The 25,302-nt window shown below is 41.0% G+C and overlaps 2 protein-coding genes and 1 long non-coding RNA gene across 7 annotated transcripts in view; 2 read left to right on the top strand and 1 right to left on the bottom strand.

Moving 5' to 3' along the window:
- Window positions 1-10,808, top strand: part of LOC116721146 (leucine-rich repeat-containing protein 52-like) — a 25,570-nt gene extending 14,762 nt beyond the window's left edge. Inside the window, exons 3-4 of one of the 3 annotated variants that reach the window (XR_004339531.1) lie at window positions 1,037-1,119; window positions 10,639-10,808. Coding sequence is in view for 1 of the 3 variants with exons in the window: in XM_032564696.1 (XP_032420587.1) it covers window positions 10,639-10,691 (53 nt within the window). In the remaining 2 variants the exon portion in view is untranslated. Of the gene's footprint in view, window positions 1-1,036; window positions 1,120-1,853; window positions 1,924-10,638 lie in introns of those variants that run through there. The other 2 variants (XR_004339530.1, XM_032564696.1) reach the window with 2 other exon arrangements.
- On the bottom strand, window positions 8,586-24,311 carry LOC116721130 (protein zyg-11 homolog). Of its 3 annotated transcripts, XM_032564663.1 has the most exons (15): window positions 21,665-24,310; window positions 20,265-20,309; window positions 20,144-20,183; window positions 19,009-19,811; window positions 18,095-18,235; window positions 15,566-15,742; window positions 14,431-14,495; window positions 12,986-13,085; window positions 12,755-12,805; window positions 11,718-11,879; window positions 11,549-11,596; window positions 10,775-10,975; window positions 10,645-10,697; window positions 9,144-9,241; window positions 8,586-9,012 (listed from the first exon to the last, which is right to left on the bottom strand). In XM_032564663.1, the coding sequence occupies exons 1-15, from the start codon at window positions 21,665-21,667 to the stop codon at window positions 8,831-8,833; spliced, it is 2,169 nt and encodes a 722-aa protein (XP_032420554.1). In that variant the 5' UTR covers window positions 21,668-24,310; the 3' UTR covers window positions 8,586-8,830. The 3 variants fall into 3 exon arrangements, with proteins under 3 accessions (XP_032420554.1, XP_032420553.1, XP_032420551.1); XM_032564662.1 differs by having other exon boundaries at window positions 11,718-11,876; window positions 20,144-20,309; window positions 21,665-24,311; XM_032564660.1 differs by having other exon boundaries at window positions 20,144-20,309.
- LOC116721163 (uncharacterized) lies at window positions 13,047-14,269 on the top strand. The gene is made up of 2 exons (XR_004339540.1): window positions 13,047-13,196; window positions 13,611-14,269. It is a non-coding gene; the product is annotated as an uncharacterized LOC116721163 (long non-coding RNA).
- Window positions 24,312-25,302: the final 991 nt, after the last annotated feature.

The following is a 25,302-nucleotide window of genomic DNA, read 5'->3' on the forward strand; positions in this document are numbered from 1 at the left end:
AACGTTTCGGGCATTTACACAGCCTGCTTTTTCTTTTTTTTAAAAGTGTTGCATAACATGCATGTCTGTACTAAACTCTCATCTACAGTGGATATAAATAATGTGCACACCATTGTCAAAATGTTAGGTCATTGTGTTGCCAAACACAAAAGAGAGAGACCAAAATATATCAATGCAGAACTTGTTCTACTAATAGCCTTACAATCTATACAGCTGTAGTTACAAGAAAACTTTTTGGAGGTAATTACTATGATTGCACTTTATGCATTCAGTTTTGGGGACAAGGTTGTCCCGTCAAACCACACACACACACACACAAAACAAAACTTCAAAAGTGCACGCAGGGTCAGTGTGATCCCGCCAGACCGTGGAACGAGTAAAAAGGTTGTGGGGTTGAAATGACCCCACAAGCTTCACGGGAGGGTTAAGGATGTTTTCACACCTGAAGTGTTCAATCAGCGGTTTGTTTGTGTTGATGTGAACACAGCAATTGCACCAAGATACAGACCAAAACAAAACGGTCGGAAAAGTACTGTCGGATTTTGAGAATGCGACATAAACAACTCTAGAGTTCATTTGGAACCGCACCAAAGATACCTCCTCCAAACTGACCTCGGACCTCGGTAAGGTCCGCAGTGGTTCATTTACGACGTGAACGACCTCAATCCGACACATCGGTGTCCACTGAAAGGTTGAGCTAAAAGCTGTCCAGGTAGGCTCTGCGTTATGGGATACGGTAAACAAACTAATAAACAACGGCTGTGCATCTTTCAAGACATCTTCTCAAAATCCGTACAAATACTTTTATGGAGATAGTACCCAGAAACACACTTACGAGATGATGAAATGTTTTGTATTAGCTAGAATATACAACATTCAAACCAAAGTAAACTGCATGAGAATGTCCTTAGTCTCTTCATCAATTTCTTCAGTTCCTGGTATTGTTACTGTGGCTTTCTCCTCTCTCAACCTCTCTGGCAGATGATGACTGTGTCCCACATAATATCTAAATTCTCTTGTATCCCTCTACTAACAGGAACCTTCTGACGGTGGCGTTCCTCTGATGCTCTACAAACCTTCTGTTGCGACAAACAACTGAAAAGTTGGACTTCCCTTGGGGTCAGTCACAGGCACTCTGAATCACGGCCACGGTTATTGCACGCTTACATGGACTTTTTCATTTGACAAAATGCATGTCTGTGCTGAACTCCCATACATACCAGCACAAATATATAATCGCCAGACATATGAATAAGTGAGGGCGTATTATTGTCTCGATCTGAAAATGTGGTGCCAGAGGCAAGGGTGATACCGCGGGCTGGAACGGGAACTGGCAGGCGACCTAATTTGTGTGAGCACAGAGATATGTGGATGGACAGGGAATGCCCAAATCTACCCCACATAAAAAAAATATATGTGATAAGGATTTCTAGAGTGTACAGTATGGCGTACCAGCCCTCATATTGCAGACCATCATGGGCGTAGTACCAATGTGAGTTTACTAACACCCACAGTTTTCATGCAATTTTGCTCAAAAACCGCATTTCTGTGGCGTTGTCTTTGTGCACCAATCTGAGTGCTCAGTGAAACAGACGTGAGCGCATAAATCTTTGTAAGCAAAGAATAATTGGCGCCGTTGTCTTTATAATTCACTTGCTTGCTAATTCACATTCTTACTCCTCACGTATGGATTGCTGAGAAGGCCAAATTTCATTTCACTTATCTTTACTATGTTGGTAACACTAGATGTTTGCAGTGTGGGTGTGTTGGTGACACAAAAGCAACTGCAAGACATACTGTATGTAAATGAACCACACCACCATGATGGACAGTTTTTTTTTTGATCCAATCAGGGTATTCCTCAGAGGAAAAAGAATCAATCACAACCAACAAGTCAAAATACTGCAGGAAGTGACAAATTACAAAAAAAAAGGTAGGATTTTTGAAACCAACACAAGAAAACATGATGCACTTTAAGTTTGTAGCCTAATAAGATGTAGTTAAGCAAATAAGTATGCTTACTTTGTGTATTTCAGGTAACATTTCTACATTTATTGAGCTACTAGTCTATGATGTGATCCTCCAGGTCAGCTCACATCCCCTACACCTTTGAAAAGCGTGCTGCACCACTGCACACTGGGAATTATTTCAGTCAGGACTGTTTTCACATCTATACTCCAGTCATATTGCAGGACCGTTGGTAACAGTTATATTAAGTGGCTAAACTAAATTTCAGTATTGTGCACTTTTAACTCCCCCTCCATCCTTCCCATATTTAGGCACATGTCTGAATGTGCTTTAACACACAGACCTGAACGCATCAGTCCTGCCTCCAGCGTGAATCACCTCTGGATGGAACATTGTGTAAAAGGACTATCGCTGGCCAGAAAACCCACGCTGTAAACATCTAGCTGTGAAGTCTAACCGTGATCATCTGTTGCCTTTCTGAACCTGGAAAGAGCGACTTCCATGTTGTTCTGCTAAAGCTATAGCTGGTTAGCTAGCAGGAAGAGAAATAAACAGGCAGGCTAACTTGATTACTAAATTGAGTAAAGAGCACTTTTTTCAAACGAACCTAAATACAATCTACCTAACAGGAGTTGTAAAGCTCACTTTGTAACTTTAATCTTCTACTTTATGGTGAAAGGCGGCAACAATAAAAGCTAATCATCGTTGTGATCCCAAACCAGAAAGATTGAGCCGAGAAGTTCAGAGGTCGCACTTCACCCCCCGCCCCCCCCCTCCCCCAAATATGTGGATAATAGTGAATAAATGAATTGAGTGTAGCCTACAATAATGTGAGCAATGCAACGGTCAGTCTCAGTGAAGAAAGTACATTTGCGCCAAAAACGTTACAATTTTGACATTAAAATTTTCTAGAAAAAACAAGAAAATTTCTGAGCTCCAAAATGTAAGTTTACTAGAAAAGAAACTCAGAAATGTCCTTGTGTTTTTCCCCCAGAAAATTTCTGAAATTACTCTCAAAATTTCTGAGTTTTTGGAAGAATTTTCCTCCTCCTTTTTTTTTTCTGTCTACATTGGCCCTAATACAGCATCACACAAATATCTGACCGTTCTTTGTTAGTGTTCTTTTTTTTTTTTTTAGTCCAGTGAATACATTGTCATCTGCATAGATTAAACCAATATGTTCATTTCTGACTTAAAAACGTGAGTAAGAAAGCTGCAAACACAAAAAGGATACCATCCAGAAACCAAACCACGGAAGCCTGGAGGTCGTTGGCGTCAAGCAGGGTATGAAAAGTGCTGTTTGTATTTTCAGCCGGGGTTGTGATTAGAATGTGCTTCGGGACTAAGATGTACTCATCTGGCATTGTTCACCTCGGCAGCCAGGCTTTGGCTGTGAGCCTGCTCAGAGAACGGAGGAAGAAAAACGCAAACAGTGATCAGATCCAGGTTTTCTCTGCTTCACTCACCGTTCTACGCCGGTATGAAACGCCCTGTGGTCAGGAAACGTGACATCTGGTTAGAGTGGATCTAATTGACAAATCTATTTAGAAATATGCCCACTCACACACACACACACACGCACACCCCCCCCCCCCCCCACACACACACACACACGCTGTAGGATAATGTGTTGTGTGAGGTGTTGAGGAATTATACACTGAAGTTATAGAACCTGGATCCATCAGTTTCAGTCATTTGAGAGAGATTTCATCATTGTTCTGTTCCACTTAGAAACGATAAAATGACTCTCAGCGGGGTCCGACCCCGACACACAGCGGCACTCAGCCGGAACAGGAACACTCAGGAAAAGCGGCAACAGCTGCGTTTGGTGTGTCTGTTTTGGCTGAAACTTGCAAAAACTATTCGCACTTTCACATTTTGTGGCCTTAAAATCGCAAACTTCTATGTATTGTATTAGGATCTTACACTGCAAAAACCACAAAATCTTAAGTAATTTTGGCCTAGTTTCTAGTGCAAACCTCTTAGTAGACTTGAGCTAAGAGGAAATTCACTTGCAAGTAACTTTCCAGCAAGAAATGTGTTTGTTTTATGTCAATAATTTAGTAATATTGTTGGAAAAGTTGTTCCACGCACAATATGGGGACAATGTCTTGTTCAAAGTTGGTTTCCGTGGTGATGCATGTTCGTTATTTCTGGTCCCTCTGGGTTTAGACTGAATGAGCCTCCATGCTGAAAAGTTGCACTGCATTTCCTTAGTGGCATCGAAGTAAAAGGGGGCCTGAAGACAAATGCACATCCTACTTTGTCTATTGTGAACTATTAAGCTTTGTGTTAGTCTGGTAGATAAAACCTCATTTAAAAACTCATCTAATTTGTGTTTGGAACGTGAAAAAATGTGAGAACGTCAAGGGTCATGAATACATGAATACTTTCGCAATCTGTCCAGTCTTGATTTTTTGTTGTTGGTAATTTCGCTCTGATTCTGCTGGAAATTGAGAGCTACAAAAAAAAAAAGTAATTAGCTTTGTTTTAGAGGGGGGGTAATTTGTTTGTCTCTGCTCTGATTGTTCTGAAATCGGAAGCAGTGATTCATCATAAATTACTGAACATCCGGTGCCCGTCTGGCAAACACCATATGTTTTTGAAACAAACACAACAGATAAAATGAGTTCTGAATGACTGCTTTTAGTCGGCGGAGTGACGGATGACGCTTCCATTGCAACAGATCTGCTAACAGGCTCAGAGGCCTGCTATCTCTGTATCCTTCCCCGGCAATAAAAAGGTCATTTCAGAGGAGATGCTGCGTCCTTTCATCACAGCGCCTGGAGAAGCGCGCGCGCGTTTATCTTTTTTCTTCTTCTTCTTCTTCTTGTTGCTCAGTTTCTCTTCGTGCTCTGCTCTTTCGCTGCATTTTGTTTTTGTACTGCTCAGAAGGTTAGCTGGTGTCTAACGGGCCTCCAGCTGAAAAGAAGAAGAAGAAGAAGAAAAAACCCCGACATCAACCCGCTCTGTCGCGCGCGGGCCTCGCAGTGTGCGTCCGCGTTCAGAGCTGGAGATGTGACCAGTTCACCGGGGTGTTTTGATCCAATGAAGATGGCCGCGCATGCGAGATAATGAGATGCTAATTCACGCTGAGCTTTGACTCGAAAGTAGCGCGGTGACATTTAAGTACCTGAGAGTGAGTCTGAAAAGTTTGACTGTACTGTAGTATTTTTGCACTAGTCGTGAAACATGATAGGGGACTTTAATATTCTTGGACTCAGCCGACTCTCTTATCTCATGTCTGCTGTTTGCTTCTTTATTTATCTCCTTGTTCTCTATTTTTGGCCACAAGTCCTATTTTTGCATCTGCTGTATTCCTCTAGGCTTTAGCTGTTCCATTGTTTTGTGACATTTTGGGAAATGTGATTATGTAGTTTGATGACTATATCTGTAGCAGGCTGGTATGTGTCCCCTCTGCTCCAGATTGTTCTTAAACCTGAACAAACAACGAGTGTCTAACAAAAACAAGCTGAACTCTGGATTGTCACAGAAGCATGTTCCTACTCGGCCTACCCAAACACAGCAAAAGCTAATTGGAGTCCTGTAACAATACCTCTCTAAAATGGAACATAACAGCTCTCTCCGTCGATGCCAGACTTATTTTGGCACATTTCGTTCGTCCAAGCGTTGTTGCCGATTCACAGCACCTTCCTGATGTCCGTAGTTTCAGACAGCAGGACGATGACAGCTGTCGAATTATGAAAAATCACCTTGCAGCTTGAGAAGCAAGCACAATACCAAACCACAATACGTTCCTTGTGCATGACTGAATGTTTTTTGAAAACCTCAGGATGGTTTCACACCTGATAGTCCTGTAGACTCCATTCGGTTTGGGACCAAAATGGTAGCATTTGTTACTTTTTCAGCTTGTGTGGTTCACTTTCACACTGCATTGTCACATGATCAAAACCCTTTGGAAAATCTGTTCCCCTCCTCGCCTGTGGTGGCGCTATGTCAAGAACCACTGAAGGAAACAAAATGAAAACCTCTGAAGAAGACATGGAGAGCAACTTCCTCCTTCACAAAACGTAAGCTTAAATGGAGTGGTGTCAAATTTTCTTTTTGTTTTTGGTAAAAAAACAAACAAAAACAAACAAAAAGAAAAACACAAGCCGTTCCTTCCACTATTGCTAGACTCATGCATTTTCGTTTGGTTATATTTACCCAGAATGCTCTGCGCTGTTTTCTTCAGAGTTACTTCAGCTGAACCAAGACAGGTTTTTAAGCGGACCAGAGTTAGCTTTCGGGTCCACATCAGAGTGCAGTTCACACGTCCCCAAACAAACCAGACTTTCTAGACAAACGAACTGGAGTTTGATTAGATCAGACTAAACCGGACTGGTGTGAATGCACATTTAAACTCCAGTACCAGGACGTAAAGGCAACGTTTTGGTTTTAATATTTGACATTTTCGTACAAAAATAAATGTTTATGAAACCAAAAATATTTATTTCAGTAATTTCTGCGTTTAGCAGTATACAAGCTACTTCTCAGTGCAATGCTGGTTAAAACAATGCTATGATTACTTCCTGAAGGCGGCGTTTCAGAAAGAGGAGTTTTTAAAGAGACAGAGGCCCAGTTTCAAGGCATTAAATTACGAAGTCCAATTTCTTTGAAGTGATAATTGATACGTATTGATTTTTTTTTAACAACTGAGGTTAGCATTAATAGTGCTATATAATGGCACTATGTGCCTGGAAACCACATTATACCGTCCCTTTAAGACTTTAGGTGAGAGAGTTTGCACTTAGAGATTTTTTTTGCCTACTTCATGCTGTCAGACATGTTTTATTTAAGCATTTCTAAAGGACAAGGAATAAGCAGCTTGTTGTGCAGCGAATGCATGATTTAATCAGCAGGTGGAAATACTTCTTCACATGGGCAGATAGTTTTGAGTCCCCACTTCACCCTCCAACAAAATAATAATAATAAAAAAACTTTCAGATCCATGTACCACGTTTTGTATTAAAACTCTTATGCATCGAAAAGACGGTAAATAAATACATATGGCCCCCTCTTTTTTTATATAAATAAATGAAATAGCAGTAAAATAGACAACAATATTTATTAAGGAATATATATTCAGACAGTCCGTTACAACGCAAAGCAGTTTCCACCACACGTATCATGTCTCAGAGCAAGCCGTCTGATTGAAACCTTGATCCAAGTTCTCTTTAGAAATCTTGACCTTTTTAAGCCAAAGCACCGCCACATGTAGTGTGACGTTTCATGGTTGAGCTGCCGTTTCCGGTCTGTTAGGACATCCTGCATCACACAACTGTTTCCGCTGAATTATTATTAGCGCGCGAAGCTTTAATCTTGTTGTCGGGCTCCTTTTAATTTGAAAGTTAAAGACAGCGGCGAGGCTCGAGCATTTCTCCTCGTCTCGTTAATCTTTTTTTTTTCAAAAGGAATTATAAATAGGCCAACTTACAAGCGACGCCGTGGAGCGGCTCCTTCTCCGAGCCGCGTTACATAAAATTTAATGAATTCAGCATCTAACAGAGTGAGAGCAGAAGGAAGACGGGGGTTTTTGTCGGCTGTGCTTGTTGTTACTCAGGGCACAGATACAAAACCCAAAAGCTTCATAGAGGTTTTGTAACGTATCAATAAACACATATGACTTGATTCTAGACATTTAACTAATGAATTTATTTAAATAAGCACGATTTTAAGGCATATACATATACTTATTTCTGAGGTGAAGAACGAAAGCGCCATCTAGCGGTAGGTGTTGAAGCTGCTCATTTCTTAACAGACGAGCTTCAAACTTGAGTTTATCAGCTGCAGTCGCTGCTTCTTTCAACCACCTTTCACTGTACTTATTTTCTGAGGTCCATCTGTGGATGATCAATTTTGCTTATAGGTTTGGACTTTGACTGGGCCATTCCAACAAATGAAAATGCTTTGACACTTTATCACAGATCTAGCGGCACCTGTGGTGCACCGTTTTCCTGTTTTCTACAGCCTAAAACAGGTTTTCATTCTGCATTAGGGTTTATTTAACGGCTTCCATCTCTCCAGGGTATCCGCAGGTTTCAGCAAGTCAAATTTAAAACGTTTGAAGACCTTTTTTTAATGCCACCTTGGATTAAATTTAAGACGGAAAAATACTACAAACATAGGGTCTGGTTGGGGAGACCTGCTGCATTACAATCAAGCATAGCAAAGACTATAAAACCGGCTTTATGCCCGTTGTAGAAGCAGAAATCCCACCAGTAAGGAAGGGAATATGAGCAGCTAGTTGCCGGTAACCTCCGTCGCCTCGAGTGACAGAATGATGCTACGAAGATGTTTGCGTTCGACTCAAACCTTTGCCTGACAAGAAAGTTTCCTGCAAGACAAAAAGCTACATTAAAGTGGTTTAGGCATGTAAGGCCAACTAACATAAAAAAAAAAGAATTTAAGAAATTTTAAGGCCTTAATTTCAAATACACAACTTTGAGACTTTAAAAGACTTTTTACGAAGGCGCCCTGCTTTCCATCAACTCTGGTCATCCAGAAAAATAACCCCCACTGCATGACGCTGCCACCACTTTGTCTAACAGTTTGCTCTGGACACTGAGGTTCTTGCCTCTTTTCCATAAAGGCTGGCGTAAAAGAAACAGACGCCACAACTTTGAGATTTTTATTTTGAACAATCTTTGAAAGACATGTTTGATTTGACTGGTTTTCCATACTCGCGTCCCAATTCACACTGCTCTATCACACCGAATCCCAATTAAATACAAGACGCAGTATTTAACAAGCAGTCATTACGTAACCACACACCATTCTGAACAACTGTATTTATTCATTTTGTGTCGTCATGGCGACCACACGCCAGATCCGTTTAAAAAAGCTTTTTAAAGCACTTTTGTTAGGACTTCCCAGGCTCCGTCTGGCTGTTCGCCACCTCACAGGGAGTCTGTTGTTCCTGTACCATCAGCACGATGCTTTGGGAAATCCTCTTAACGTCGCTGTGTGTGTCGGGATGTGTGTCCAGTGCTTTCAGAAGCTCCATCAGGCCCTCCTTGGTTAGCATGTGGATGTAATACGAAGCTGCACCGTTTGAAAAAGACAAATAATTTTCAGAGAAGAGCGCCTGAAAATACTCGACACCATTCAAGATTTAGGTGCCAAAAACGTTCACTGGCCTCATCTTTAGGTGTCTGCTGACGTTGTTTTCTTACCGTTTTGTCTGCAAACGAGATGTATCGCCCACACCGCCCACAGCTGGACCCCAGAGGGCTGGCAAGTCTGAAGCAGAGAGCAAAATGGACGGAAGGACCTGAAAGCAGAAAGACAATCACTACGATTTGATGTAACACTTTATACTCCGGCTTCTTCGTTTGCACCAGATGTTCACTTTCTGTGTTTCTAACATTAAATTATTCAGAAATTGGACTCGAAAAGGTTTTCAGCTCCAGGTGCTGGCGGCAACACTCTGGCTGCACTCATCAGTAGAAACTCGGTAACAATAAACGTACATTTGTGTTTCAAGAGAGATGCATTTTTTTGACGCACAGCATAAAGTGCGAAGCGTTGCATAAGAGCGGTGGAGTCCACAGGATGAAAAAAATGAGCTAAGGGCATTTCATAAAGGCCTATGCAAGATGAAAAGTGCTTTGCAAAAGGATTCATAACCTTTGACCGTTTTGCTTTGTCATATTACACCCACAACCTTCAAAGTGTTTTAATGGGATTTTATGCAACAGACAGAAGAATAGTAGGACGTAATTTTGAATTGAAATGAAAACGATCCATGGGTTTCACAGTTTTTACAACAAAAACTCCCTGAAAAGCAAACATGCAGCCATCAATGTGTTTCAGTGGCCTAGTTGAAGTCCAGTCCTAAATCCTGAGCAAAACTTGAAAATTAAAGTTGAACGATGTTTTCCACCCAATCTGACTAAGTGTAGATTATTTTGCAAAGAGCAAAAGAGTTGAAAATGTGTCTCTAGATTTATAAACCTTGTACAGAAATGCCACAAAGGACATACATTTCTAAAAATATATTTGTTTTCATAGTTGTTGAAACTGTCACTATGTCGGGACAGTATGGTATGAGAAAGTTGAGCTTCTCTGCCTTCTCCCAGTTCTAACTAACCAGCGCTGTCAATCACAATCGCATGTGGCGCTGCTCATCCTCCCTCTCTCTCTCCCCCTCTTGCGCTCTGCTACGTTGCAGCTAGCATAGCCTGTTGTCAATGATCAGTCTAGATAGGCTGGCCACCAATGACGACGGATCAACCGTAAGTTGTTTCTCTACCATTGGCACATAAAGCAGCGTGTACATGAGGTTGACTGACAGTGCTAAGCCCCTCCTCCTGGCTCTGATTGGTTGCTTTTGGTCGGGAGCGGTGCATTTCTTCAGGCAATAGTAGCTCAGGGAGGAGGTAAAAAATATTGATTTAAAAAAAGAAAATCACAGATTACCTGTCTCATACTCCACTGTCACAATATGGTGACAGTCTTAACAAATATGCGAAAAGGATAATCTGTTACATAGTGCGACTTTAAGTGGCTGTAAGTTAAATCAGATGAGATGAGGATGTTTGAATGAGACAAATACCAAAATGTTCAAGAGGAATTCTTCTGCAGGGGGAAGTGGATGTTACTTAAAACGTTACAGTTTACACATAGGAGCCAATACTAACAAAACCTCCTCTCGGCTCTGTCCTACAGCCTCACCTGTAAGACACCATCTCCTGCTCCAGATGAGGCCATGTTGTTACTGATTCATGCTGCAGGGAAACAAAAAGAGACGCTGAAAGAAACCGTCTTGATGAACAGACCTATCTTCTGTGACCGGGACACACACCAGCTGCTCCAGAACGGTGCGCCGGAGCGCGTGGTCCAGCGTCCAGGCCTCTGCTCTGGAGGCCAGCTGCGCCAGAATCCCTCCTGCAAAGTAGCGCACCCCCACCACCATCTGGGAGTCCTGCAGGAGGCTGAGGATGTGCTCCAACAGGTCTTCATCCATCAGGTCAGACTGGAGCTCCTCCACCTCCGCTATGTTGTTCTTAACGGAACACAAGGACTGGATGCTTTTGCTTTTATAAAATCGAGTTGCACTACAGATGGAATTACAAGAACTGCAACAGAGTGTTTGTTCATTTCAAATGATGTGATAGTGGGGTGTACAAAGCGAGGCCAAGGGGCCATTTGTGGCCCTTGAAGTGAGTGTGGGAGTCCCACAACTACAGTTTAAGAACGATGGAAAGTTTGGCTTCACAGGTGGTAGATGCAAAAACCCCTTTTGTGGCTAAATTATGGAATGAATAGACATAAGAAGCTCAAACACAAAGATATTGTTTTGAATATGTTGTTTAGGTTCCTCAGTCATCAGTAAAGTGCAATTATACCCATTCAGCTTTCATGTGTTTCAGGGATTCATGAAACTTAAGAAAATAAATAAACTTTTAGAAATGTGGATGCTAATATTAGCATTGGGGACGTGTGTGCTACTGCTACATGTTTAGGATTGAGATGATATTTTAGCAAAACTTGAACATAACGATAGTCTTTTTCAGCGTCCCAACAGTGTGCTTACATTTTAATCGTGGTTTCTATCATTCATACTCTCTATACCCACCAAAAGGCCAAGAACTTTCTGTTGAACAGTAGTTTCGCTGTAGTAGGACTGCAATGCAAAACAAGCAAAAGAGAAAAAAAACATATACAAGAAAGGAGAAAGTCACTGTTTTTAAAACTGCGTTTCGAAATGAATGGGCTTATCAGTGAGTTATTTTGTGCTCTTTGACCTCCAGAACCTCCTTGTAGAGCTCCAGGCCCTGACACTCGATGAAGTTGCGGGCGGCCGTGGGCGTCTCGTCGGTCAGGTTCCACAGCGCGCTCAGGGCAAACTTCAGAGTGGGGTCTACCACGCCCAGCATGGCTTTCTGCTGCACGACAGTCAGCAGCTGCTGTGAGACAGACAGCAAGGAGAGGCGATGAGTCAGAGCGAGGTTTCAGAGAGGAGAGGATGAAACGAATGCGTCTGCGTGTATATAAATTTTTCAACCAAATTGTGGCAACGGGAAGAAAAATGGATGCTAGGGGAGTTTCAGAAAACTGGCAGAATGATGATTTTTTTTTCTAAACTAATTTTTTTAAATCATAAAATCTAATCTGTTTGTCACTCGTTATTTTAAAATATAAGGTAAAATAATTCATTCAAATGTTATTTGCCATGCTCATCTTTCTGATTGGCTGCCAGCGCAATTCATTAAGCCGCTGGCTCCTCAAGCTAGCGTAGCATAGAAAACCAAAAATAATTATTGAAAAGAAAGTAAAAGTCGATGCTGCTTTATGTATTTTGCAGTGCTGCCTGTGTGTCCCTGCTCAGAAGCTAAAGCTGGTTGGGAGCGAGGCCACGACATGCAAAAGTTTGGGCACCCCTAATCTAGGACGCAGGCTAATTTTTAAGCCTGCTTAGCCTAGCGTTAGCTATGCTAACTCCACTCAACTTATAGTGAAAATGATTGAACAATTACACAGTACAAATTACCAACAACTGTTTAATTACCCCCTTTTCTCTTTTATGAAGAGTTTTTTTGTGTGTGCAACAGTTTGAGGCTGTTTTGTCTTATTATTATTTAACATCATCGACCTGCTGATGTTCTAGAGATGAGAATTTGCCAGTTGGCTGGTTTTCGCATGAATTTAAATGTAAATGTTAATTAGAATGTAATGTCCCATTTAAAAAAAAAAATAAAACAAAACAAATTGAAACAATCAAGAAAGAAAATATTCTCCTTTTGTCGTAGGCTTGTAGCATTCATTTGAAATGGCAACAAACCTTCATAAATGACATGTCGTTGCTGAGCAGTGCTGTCTCCTCTATGGAAATCTGCACACGAAAGCAAAACATGAGCTATGGTTGATTTTTTTCTTTCGTTTTAAAAGTTCTAGTAAATGTCAAACTTGATATATTTTTTTTAAAAGTTCCTTTAATCAGCCATAAAACTGTCGGTGTTTTTCTGGATTTAACCGGAGCTCTAAATCAGGCAAAGCTCAGAGAGGGAACAACCTTCGCCACAAGGACAGAGATGACGGCCACCGCAATCCTCTGCAGGGTCGGCTCCTCGTGGTTGCTCAGCCATTTGATCACCAACATGGCCGCTAAATACCTGAGTCGTGAACACAGCATGGATCAAAGACTCATTACCACCAAAATGCAAAGCAGTTACACAGAAAGTCAACTTCAGGAAAACACATACAAATCACAGCACAGTGGAAAGGTATTTATTCTCCTCATTAAGTTTTTTTTTTACACATATTAGATAAAACTATTTTTTTCCCCCCAGATAAAGATATCACAATTGGATGCAATATGTGTTTTTAAAATATGATTTAATTTATCAAGGGTAAAAATGTATTTAAACCAACTTGGCCTTATCTGAAAAATAAATACCAACTAAATTGAATAAGTTATTGTCCTACCCAAATGTTTGCAGCAATCAGCCCACTCTTAAGCAACTTTAGAGAATAAAAACCGTACATCAAGTCATGCTACAGCATCACAATCAGATTTATGTCAAGTCTTTGACTAGACCACTGTAAAAGTTGGAATAAAGCTGTACTTTTTTCTCTATTTTTTCCCTCAGTGCATTTGAACTTAAGATCATAAACTGATGACTTTTTTTTTTTTGCAGGATCTTCTGGAAGCGAACGAGTGTAGTAGACCCCCAAATGAAGGATTGGAAATAACCCTAACCTCGGGTTATTTACAAACAGATTATATATATATTTTTTTTTCAAATACATTATCGATCCTAAGAGTAAATCAAATGTTGCCATATCTCATATCGTCCAAGTATTTTCAAACAGTCATTGGGGATGATGATGATGATGATGCTTTGGGCAGGAAGGCTCTCTGGTAGCAGTCAGTGTTGCATCGAATCTGAAGAGGCCTCTGACTGATTATGACATGCTAACAGCTCAATATTCGGGCAGCAGAGACAGTATGCCACACTAACATGTCTTGGATGCAAACTCAGAACCAGAACCAAACTAGGAGAAGCAGCATTCAGCTTCAATGCACCACACATCTGGAACAAACTTCCAGAAAACTGTAAAACAGCTGAAACACTGACTTCCTTTAAATTTTGACCTAAAACCCACCTGTTTAGAATTGTATTTGAAACGTGATCAATTACCAATTTCATAATGGCACTTGACTTAATGTAATGTTTTGATTGTTGAGTCTATGTTGCAGCACTTTGTGTTTTTGTGTTTGTTATGATGTAAAGCACCTTGACATGCCTTGCTGCTGAAATGTGCTATACAAATACAATTTGATTGATTGATTGATTGATCACCAGCTGCATTTTGTCTGACATAAAAAAATTGATTGATGATCTGAAACGTTTAAGGTTGGAAAAAAAAAAAAAAAATCTTAGAAACAGAATAAAAGTGCAACTTTTCCATGGTGCTCACAGTTAAATTAGCGTCTGGTTGGGTTAGCAAACTAACCTGTCAAAAGGAACATTCTGCAGCAGGTAATCATTGCAGAGCGCCATCAGACAGTTGCTCTGCACCTGGAAAAATGGAAGGAAGAAACATAACAAAGTATGAAAATTCAGTCCAAAATAGAGCGGCCTAAAGTCATAACAACAACAAAACACGAAAGCAGCACCACTTCAGCATATTTTTACTTAAATAAAAGTGAAAAGTTGACAACAAAGCAAGTATTTGATACAAATGTTTTTTTTTGTTTTTAAAAATGACATCATGAGACTGTGAGGATTTGGTTTACTTAGGTTCAGTTTTGTCTCCGTGATGTCCCGGCTACCCGTCAGCTGTCCCTCGTTTGCCCTGATTACTTTCCTTGTGTGTTTAATCCCACCTGTGTTCCCTGCTCCTTGTTGGGTCCTTGTCGTTTGTTGAACGTCAATTATCTTTGTCTCAAGTCATATCGCCAGAGCTACCAGCGTTTGAGTTCTTCGCCTTTATGCTCACCTGTGCTGCCTGGATAACCGGCTGCTACCAGAGTCAGAGCTGTTGCCGCTGCTCACCCGTGCTGCCTGGATTTCTCTGTGTTCTTCGTTATCGCCGTTAAAACAATCATTTACTCCTACAAACCTGGGTCCACCTCACCATCTCAAAACTCTCAACTCATGACACAGACGAACCAAATTATGAAGTTATGTGGAGATTTTGGAATTTTTTTAGAATCAAAATGTAAACGACTCACATAGATGACATAATTACATAATAACAAAATCCGGAGAAATAATTTTCTTTTTCCAAATCAGTTTCTTTCTATATAAAGGCTGTGAAACTTTAAGAGAAACTGCATGTGTGTGTCTGGTGAATTTCTGGTTACGGCATGTTTGTTCTTCATTTAGTGAAGTTACTCGCAGTGGGTAGAGTATCCAGAAATTTTACTTAAGTAGCAGTAGCAACACTTCATAATAAAATTACTCAAGAAAAAGCATATATATTAAATATATATATATATAAAAGCTTTGTAAAAAATATTCCTAGAATTAAATTTTTTCCCAAAAAGTTACTCAAGTAACTAAAGCAAGTTACTACCCAACTCTGCGTAAAGTAAACCACGTCGCTAAAACGTTTACGTCGGTTAGATCTTAGTGTTTGACTCCACCTGCTGGATGTTAGGGAAGGTCTCCATGGCGTGCAGCAGCTGGGTTACCGTGGCGCTCATCAGCCTGACAGGCATAACCTCTGCCAGGTCCCGGGTGGTCAGGTTGAACACACACGCTGTGGCCAACAGGTGGACATGCGGGGACTCTGGGTGGCTCTGCATGGCCTCCACCACCAACTGAAGGGAAATAAATAAATAATTAAATAAATAAAAAGGCATCCTTGACAACAGATTGCCATCTCTCCTGCTGCTATTGCTGGAAAACTGTCTGGAACAACCGGAGGCCAGGAATTAGCATGCAACCTTCCAGAAGCAAAGAGCCGCTCACCGGGCCAGCTGTAGCAGCTGGACTATACCACTTATCCCAGCACCTCCTCTCTGGAGTCACTCCTAAGCACAGTAATTAGAACATCGGGGTCCCTCAGCGTTGAGCATATGTTCGGACTGAGATGGCTTCCAGAAGTGTTGGAAAATGAAAAAAACAACAACAAAAAAACGTGTCATTTTGATGCTTTTCCACCGAAAAACTGACTCAACTTTCGGTTGTGGAATGTCGCGTTTTTCCACATTTCAGCTGTAATGCCGCGTGTTAGAAGCTGCTTCTTCTGCACAAAAACAAAAAAAAAATCTTCTGAGATTCCAAAGTGAAATGAAATGCTGTGCAAGTCCAACCCAAAGCACATGACCTCGTCTCTCTATTCTCAACAACAACCAGGGGGTGCTAACTCCACATCGACTGCACATTGGACGAAAACTGACTGTAAACTGACAGATATGTTTGATTTTTGGCCTTGTGCTTGTGTAAAGCTGCATTTGGGAATCAAGTCTAACCAAAGACACACAACAGTTGTGCTCTACGCTCCTGACTGCAAGTACATGTGCAACTTACCCCAGTGTGTCTATTATTATGAATTCAAACCCCAGCAGAATTGGTGAAGTACTGCGAATCATGATTGATTTAATCAGATATGAACCAACACGAAAAGAACATAAACATTTTATCATATTTTCTCGCTACACGTGGCAGGTATAGAGGATTTTAACGTCACGCCTCTAGAAGAACTCGGCTTTATTCAGACATTTTATTCATCCTGCTTGTCTGAAGTCTTCTGCTCTCTCGTTGTAGTTTCGACACATTATATGCAAATGCATTGTAGCTGTTAGGTTGCATATTTCTGAAGCTTCACCTATTCCACACAGAATTAATAGAAGGTCAAGAACTGCGTTGTCATCTCATTAGACATTCATTTCTCAATTCTCAATTTTTGGCCTGCCAAACGTGGAAATGTGGTCTGTAATCCGTTTGAAGATCTTGGAAGGTTGCTACTCCTTTGGGCAGCACAAAAAAAAACAACATTTGAGCTTTTTTTAATCTGAACTTATGAAATGTTAATGGAAATTAAGGGATAGTTTAGAATTTTGAGGTTCTTTCAAAAAGTTATAACCAGTTAGTAGAATCGATATAGCTTTATCCTTATGTAATCAGAGATGCATCTTCTGTTACACACCAATGTGAAATAATATAATTTAAGGTCAAAAACTAAAATAATGTACATGATAAATGTTATAAATGAAACTACGGTAATAAGAATTTTTAATACATGCAGATAACTAGCTAGCCTCATCACTACACCTACGGAAATAATTGCTGTTTTCTATGTAAATACCCGTCATCTGCAGATTCGGTTGGATTGGAGACAAAAGTTGCAGCATTTGTTCCACTTTCAGCTGCTGTAATTCACTTTCGTACTGCACTCTGTCAAACGAATCAAACACTTTGGAAAACCAGTTTCCCCTCCTCGCCTGTGGTGGTGCTGCAACAAGAACCACTGAAGGAAACGACACAAAAACCTGTGAAGAAGACACTGAGCGCTACTTCCTTCCAGACAAAATGTAAACAAAAACGGAGTGGCGCCAGATTTTAGCGGTTGTAGGATTTCGCTTTCATCTTCGGTAAAAGACCAAGAGCCATTTCTCCCACGAACGCGAGATTTGCACGTTTGTTTTTGCTGCTTTCACCCAGAATGCCTTGGACTTTAGCTCCTGCTTTTGGGGCGGTCTCCGGTCTGCTTGGCATTCACATATGCATTTGAACCACAGCAGGTCTCCTAAAAACCGAGATCTAGGTTTTTAGGTAGACCAGAGTTCGCTTTTTTTGGTCCGCATCAGAGTTTGATTGCTCATTCTCAACCTCCCCAAAACCAACCAAACTGGTGTCAAACAAAGTCCAACACAGTAAAGTTGGACACCTAACGCCTCTCAGACAAGGAGTTAGCTATGGCCTTCAGAATTAAATAATCTAGATTTATACTAACTGGAAATGATTAAAGAGCAGGAAGACACTTGGTCATAGCCTTTGATCAGATCCTACCTTTGAAAATGTTTGATCTATCCCCTTGGCTTTGAATTTTCCCCGAAAAATGCCCATAGGTGACTTTTGTAGATAACCATCTCATATTGAATAAAATGTAATAAAACACTGCTGAAATTAAGAATAAAACAGTAAATGAAGTAACAAGGCTGCCGAACCTTCAGCATGTCTGGCTGCGGTTTGTCAGTGTCGGTAGTCAGATGGTAGAGATGGATGAGGGCCTCTTTCACGAAACACTCCCTCTCTCTGTACCTTCGGAGTGCCTCCCAGAGCTGCTTCTCATTAGCTTCTCCAGTTACCTGAGCACACACAGCAGATCGGCAGAGAGTCCGCAAACACAATGGTCATATTCAGAGAGTATACAGAGCCTCGGGTCCAAAATAAACCAGAAGCTTATGCATGAATCAACCTTCTCCTAACGGGACCTTTGGGTTTTTTGGATTGCTCTAAAACAGGGGTTTTTCAAAGTGTGACCGAGAAGAAATCAGAAATGAAAAAACACATCTGCGCCTGCCTGAGGAGAAGCTGAGCCTCGAAGGCGGAGCTAGGTCCACCCAGGCGTTTTGCACAGCTGAATGGTTGCCATGGGAGATTAAAGGATTTCTCAAGCATACATGAAAGAATCAAAGTAACACCCCAATTATGGTTTTGACTAGGGAATAACATTATAACATGACGTAAAACTCAAAAAACATCATTTTACATAATACTGTCCCTTTAAACTTATTACAGACCGTAATAAGTTTAAAGGGACTTATACGATTTGGAAGGTGCAATGTGATGCACCTTCCAAATCGTCCAGCTTGAGTGAAAGGTAGCACCCAGTGTTATGCATCAACAATAAACCTAGCTTTACTTTAGTCTATGGACTTTTATACCTAAAGTGCTTAGCTTTAGGTACTAAAGTTCTATCCATTATGTCTCTGGCATAGGCTTATTGAAGTTGGCTAAATGTTTCCAATTACTTGTCCCCATGTATTTCTTTCCCCCATGTCATGGTGGATAGAATGCCCCACACTTTGAAAAGCCCTGCTCTAAAACCGAATGCTTGATACCAGAAACAGCTGCTTACTTTTAGGTTTTCGTGTGAAGATAGAACAGGAGAGGAACTAAGTCCAGTGGCAAGCAGACCGAGAAAGACGAGGCCACTCCTGGACTCCACAAAGCCTCTGAGCGCCGAGTCATTGATCGTTTTCCTTCCTGAAATATCTAAAGAGAGAAGCGACGGGAGAATCTGAGGACCCGCTTCCAGAAGCTGCCTCACTGTCTCGTCTCTGTCGACCCTACTTTCGCTGTCGTCATTGGCAAAGTGGTTGTTCGAGAAGTCCAGATGCCTAAGAGCATGAAGTTGGGCGAAGATAAAAAGCAACCTGACAGGAGACGTTTCAAGTCGGTACAGCCGGTGGACAATGAGGGATCTCAGTGTGTTTTTACATTTAAGGAGCGCATTCAATTCAGACACAGAGCTACAGGAGATATCCAAAGTCTCCAGCCGGGGGAGAGAACAAATATCCTCAAGGATATCATCCGTTAGATCTGTGTTGACGAGGTGGAGCGTCTTGAGGCCCTGCAGGGAGCTAAAGCCAACGCACACTCCACCGTCCTTTTCCGGAGGTCCCAGGTTCAGACTCAAGCCATTGAGGGCCAACATCTGCAGACTAGCCCTGCAGTCTGGGTTGGAGGCCAGGCCCAAGATGACATCAGCCCCCGTTAGACCCCCGGGGACCCAGGAGGCGTCTAGCTCCAGGAGCCTGTGAGGGCAGAGGGCCAGGCGGAAAGCCTTAGCGGACACCTTACAGTAGCGGATGGAGGCGCTGCGCAGGCGGAGCTTCTCGCTGTTTCGGAAAATCCCAACAGTTACGTCATTCAGCATTCCTGGAGGAGAGAGGAGCAAAAAGGGAGACATTGTAGGAAAAAGAAACCTCAGTTTAGTCTTCCGTAATGTTTGTGCAGTGAACATTTCCAACAATTTCAGCCTGGAATTCCTCGACCTGCTGGTGGGCGAAAAACCACAAGAATCATCTGATTAGCTTTTTTTTTTTAACAAGGCTAATTCTTCCGCAAGGGATGAAGATTCAACCTCAGGTCAATTCCTGAACTAATGATTGCCTTTCCTAAATTTACGAAGAAACTGATCTGCCTTGGCAGCTGCTTTCCTCATTTCCTGGACTTGATGGGGTTAGTTAGTTTAAAGCTCCCCTTCATACCTTTGGTTGCCATCATTTGCAGCAGTTGGTCAGCCAGTTCCTGTGGGAACAGTGGGGCCCAGATGAGGCTCATTGAACCGTCTGCTCCCTTCCTGCACAAAGCATCTAATCTGCTGCACACCTGAGCCAAGCAGAGGTCACACAGCGTCTGGGGGCCCTCGCCATCCTGCAGCACACATCGAAAAGTAATCAGATGATGCATCCTGCTGGATAAACAATGAAATCATGTGAAAAGTCCAAGAAGTAAAATAGATTCTGCTGTCAACTCTGTCTTGTTATGTACGTTGATGGTGTGTGAGACTTATTTAGCGTACCTCCTGTCTTGTATCGTATGTGTATAACAGGATGAAAATTCACGCCGTTTACTTAAAGTGAGGAAAATCACTCAGTTTAGAGTAAACAAATAGTTCAAGAGGGACCACAAAAATACAAAATAAATGGTTTGTTGTCAACTTGGACTGTGAATAGTAGAGTGGCTGTGAAAGTGTGCCTGTTTAAGATCATACCACACCACCTCAATTGGCTATTAGTCCAGACTTTGAATTTAACTGAATCAAAGAAGAAGTGGGGAAGTCAGGGGTACGGTTGTTTTTTGTTTTTTTCAAGATGTCAAAAGAGCATTGAAATACCTCAGATACATATAATATTGGTCGATATCGGTTATCAGCCATAACAACGACATTAATATTAGATATCAATATCATCTCAAATTTCCATATTGGTGCATCCTGGCTGATATGCTCTCGACATTTCTGTACCAAAGAAATCCTAAACTTCACCCAAATCGCTAATCAAAAACGCTCAGAGGTTATTATGTTGATCAGACATCAATATTCTTCTTAAACTTCTCGACTTCACTAAACGAACCTGTGGACACCGTCCACAAACGGCCTCTGAATTTGAGACAAATTTGTTCCCCCCAAAAGTGAAGAGTTGTGGATGAATTTTTAGCACTCAATCTTGACACCCTTGCAGCAACAAATATGTTAAATGGAGTATCGCCTAGGTCGCTATCTATCTATCTATCTATCTATCTATCTATCTATCTATCTATCTATCTATCTATCTATCTATCTATCTATCTATCTATCTATCTATCTATCTATCTATCTATCTATCTATCTATCTATCTATCTATCTATCTATCTATAGTGCATTGAGGCTGTATTTGCTGTAATTTGAGGGTACAAACTGACCTCATTTGAACTGTCTGTAGGTGGACAGAGTTTTATATGAAACACGAATTAACCAGCCTACAAATCAACCGTGACAGTCTCCCCCTCCCCCGGGTTTCCCGCTTGGGGCTCAGTGACAGAGGATCTCTAAACGCTGCAGGAGGCTAATTTTATCCGCAGCAGAACAAGCAAAGCCCGTCTGAACCACCTAATCTCCGGCAAAGTGGACCGAGGCAAGTGGTCCTACCGCTTGCACGCTACATGACACGGCGCTTGTTACCTTGACAACGAGCACACACATTAAACCGTCGGCAGCATTTCTCACGACTCAGGCTGTCAAACTCACCATTCTCGGACAGTAAAAAAAAAAAAAAAAAAAAAAAGTAAAGTCGTCAGAAAAATGTGAACAACTTACAAACAACAAAAGCTTTTTCGAAACAATTATGGTTATACGTATGCTGCAACTTGCTGACGAGAGAGGTAAAATAAAAGTATAAGTGATAAAAAAGTCCTCCCTCTGTTTTGATTTAAGTCGCGGCCGTTGTTTACGGAGTGTCCGCTGTCACTTTAATTGCATCCGATTGGCCAGCCTGATAAACGTCATCCAGCTGCCTGTTTGAAGACACCGCTTCATGACGAAACTACAGCACGAGCCACCGCGGTCCGTCTCCATTTAAAGACACAGACATTATAGGCTTTACAACACATATAGTTAAAAAATAAAATAAAAAGACGAAAAATTGGAGAAACAAGAACACCACTTCCTGTAAAACAATAGTACCCAACGTTCTTTAATATCTGTCCGTAACTACGTGTTTTTTGTTTGCTTGTTTTTAGAAGTTAAACTTTTTTTCCCCTGTTAATTTTTTCACAAACGAAGGTTTTTACAAATCACGAGCACATGTCCTGCCAGTTTTAAATGTCACTGCCTTTATCCATTCAACATGCCAAAGTTCTGCACAGACCTGCTAATGAACCATCCATCATGCGTTCAGGTGTGCTGCTCAACGAATTGTGTGTTTAAAGTGCTAAAACATACAGGATACCAGACCTTGAAGACTGAATTTAGACACTACTCTTCATGTAATTTGTCTACTGTGAATTAGACCAGGTCTAGCTGGTTCATAGAGTGATTCACACACTCTTATTTCTTCTTTGTTAATGCCAAAGGAGTACAACAAATATGAGTGAATAAAGGCCAAAACTGCATTTAAATTAACATTTGTACTATGTAGATAATTTTCAGATCGGACCAGTTCATATATTCGACCAATTATTTTAGACAAAACATTTTTAAAAAAAACCTAAAACAAATGTGAAAATTCCCTTTGTTCACAAACGGAAAGATGTGTACTTGAATTCCTCCTTTGACAGATGATTTTCTTTCTCTTATTCTGCTTGTTGCAGCCCCTAAATCCTTCCACCCTGGGCAGGGTGCCATATTACCCACAGAATCAGACTCTATTTGTAAATCCTTTTGGAAACCATAATTTTCCTTTAACTTAACAGTAATTTACATACAGGGTTGACTTACATTCCACGCATTTATTAATGAAATTACAAGACATAAGAAAATCAAACTACGCAGAGTATCAGGCAGCAAATACATGCGAGATTGGGTTGATCTCAGTACTAGCCAGTGATCCACGGCAGTTTATAAAGGTGACTAATAGTTAGATATGTGGGAACTACAGTTTCATCAGCTTAAAAAGTTGACTTTATAATACAAGTTCAGTCTTTTTAAAGGGAAATTATTTTAGAGCCTAACATTCTTTCATGCATGTTTGAGAAATCCTTTAATCTCCCGTGGCAACAATTCAGCTGTGCAAAACATCTGGGTGAGCCTATAGCACCGCCTTCTTCCTCTGAGTTGCAGTTCCAAGCTCATGAGCTTCTGCTGCACAGAGCACATCCTCCCTCCTAATTCCCCCACTCGGCTCCTTCAGACTAGCCATCCGTAACCAGCAAACACCTTGTGGAACTGCGTATCTGCTGAGCTTGTTAGAGGAGCTACTTCTCAGAGCAACGCTGGTGAAAACGTTGTTAAACAGTTAATGGAGCCATGTTGTGACGACTTCCTGAAGGCGGAGTTTCAACAAGAGCAGGAGAGAGACAGAGGCCCAATTTCAAGGCGTTAAATCAGGGAGTAAAATTTCTTTTAGACCAAATTTGATATATAAAACATTCGTATAATAACCGAAGGTGACGTAGTTACTTGGTTATGGTATATAATAGCATTGTACAGTATGCATGTACTTGGGAAATACACAATACTGCCCCTTTAATGTCTATCGTCGACATTTAGGTAGTAAAGTACTTTAACCACAAGGAGGAGCTCACTGAAAAAGATTTCTTTTCTCTTTCAGTCCGACACTCGAGTTCTTATTGTGAAAAGCAATTTTTTTCTTCTTCTTCAGACAATTAATAAATTGTTTACGATTTCCAAAGAAAGGACAAGTCACTACTTAGGAATGATAATAAATGTAAACAGAACAGGAAAGCCAGAATAATTTTGTTCATTAGTGCTTTAAATAAATGCACTCCTCTCTCTCTGAATGATGCGCTGCCACAATGCTGATCAGAACCACCGTTCTTCTCCCACATGCTGGATTGGAAAATGTCCCCACGCAGAGAATCCCCCCGCATCTTCAAAGCCTGAGCCTTCCTCCTCCATCCGCAGCATTTAGCTGAAGGGTTATGTTGTTTTTTTTTTATTTTGTTTTTTTGTTTTCTCCAGCACGCATATTGTCTCCATAACCAAACAAACACAGCTGCCAACAGTTCTTGGACTGCTGCGAGAGACACAGACATCCTTCATAATCCGCGAACACAAGAGAAACGTTCCGACATCCAAAACACACGCACACACGCACACCCACGCAATCCCTCCCAACAGTATGCCGGAGCTACTGGATGCCCGGAATGAAGCCGGAATTAGATTAGAGCTGATAGGAAACAGATTTGTAAGGGAGGAGTGAGAGAGAGAGAGAGAGAGAGAGAGAGAGAGAGAGAGAGAGAGAGAGAGAGAGAGAGAGAGAGAGAGAGAGAGAGAGAGAGAGAGAGAGAGAGAGAGAGAGAGAGAGAGAGAGAGAGAGAGAGAGAGAGAGAGAGAGAGAGAGAGAGAGAGAGAGAGAGAGAGAGAGAGTCGCATTAGCCTCCGCAGGTCACAGAGAGATGTTACAGTAAAAACACTCCGACACCAAGGTCCGAATAGTTTGGGTTTTTTCCCCCCATTATTTTAGTTTTACTGTGTAGTGAATTTTTGTTTGTCTAATTCAGTTTACTTTTAAAGTGTTTTTGCTAGTTTTTATTAGTTAAATAGTGTTCATTTTTAGTTTTGTTTTTATTACTTATGTTAGTAGTTTTAGTTTTTACATGCTTTGGCTCATTTCTAGGCGCAGAAATCGATAAGGTCAAAATATTGTATTGTGGTTATGTATACGTCAATTGGGCAATGATTGAAAAAATATTTTCAGAAAATATTTTCAATTTGAACAACCAACTGACTGCTGTCGCCATTTTTGCGGACTAGCGTAGCGTAGCCACCAAGAGGCGCGTGGAGTGACGTAATTTCACGACAGTTGACGTCAAATTACGTTTTAACGCAAAACTGTTTGTGTTCAAGAAAAACAAAAAAAAACAACCTATTTCACATCAGTCCGAAAAGGCTAATAAATAGATTCACGAACACAAAACAAAGAATATTAAATCAATAATTTCATTATGTTTTAGTCAGTTTAATGAATGCATGTTGTAGTTCCAGTTATTGTTTTTAATCACAGTTTTTATTTATTTGTTAGTTTCAGTGAAGAAAATGCAAAACGTTTCATTTTGATCTCGTCTGAGGAACCAAAGCAACTTCTTCCACCTGTTTCCAGAATCTGTTTTCAGGTAGTTGTGAGCAACTCCAATAGAAAATTAAATAAAATTTCAAGAGTGTATCTGAAACTATGGTGACAATACGGATATCGACATGGTGTTAAT

This window comes from Xiphophorus hellerii, chromosome 6, assembly GCF_003331165.1.
Source record: "Xiphophorus hellerii strain 12219 chromosome 6, Xiphophorus_hellerii-4.1, whole genome shotgun sequence".
NCBI lineage: Eukaryota > Metazoa > Chordata > Actinopteri > Cyprinodontiformes > Poeciliidae > Xiphophorus > Xiphophorus hellerii.

Excerpts from the sequence above, each read along its gene's own strand:
- LOC116721130 (XM_032564660.1), bottom strand. Across the intron at positions 14,496-15,565 it reads CCTTCCCTAACATCCAGCAG|GTGCAGAGCAACTGTCTGAT; the intron begins GTGGAGTCAAAC and ends CCATTTTTCCAG. Across the intron at positions 10,698-10,774 it reads GCACCGTTCTGGAGCAGCTG|CATGAATCAGTAACAACATG; the intron begins GTGTGTGTCCCG and ends GTTTCCCTGCAG.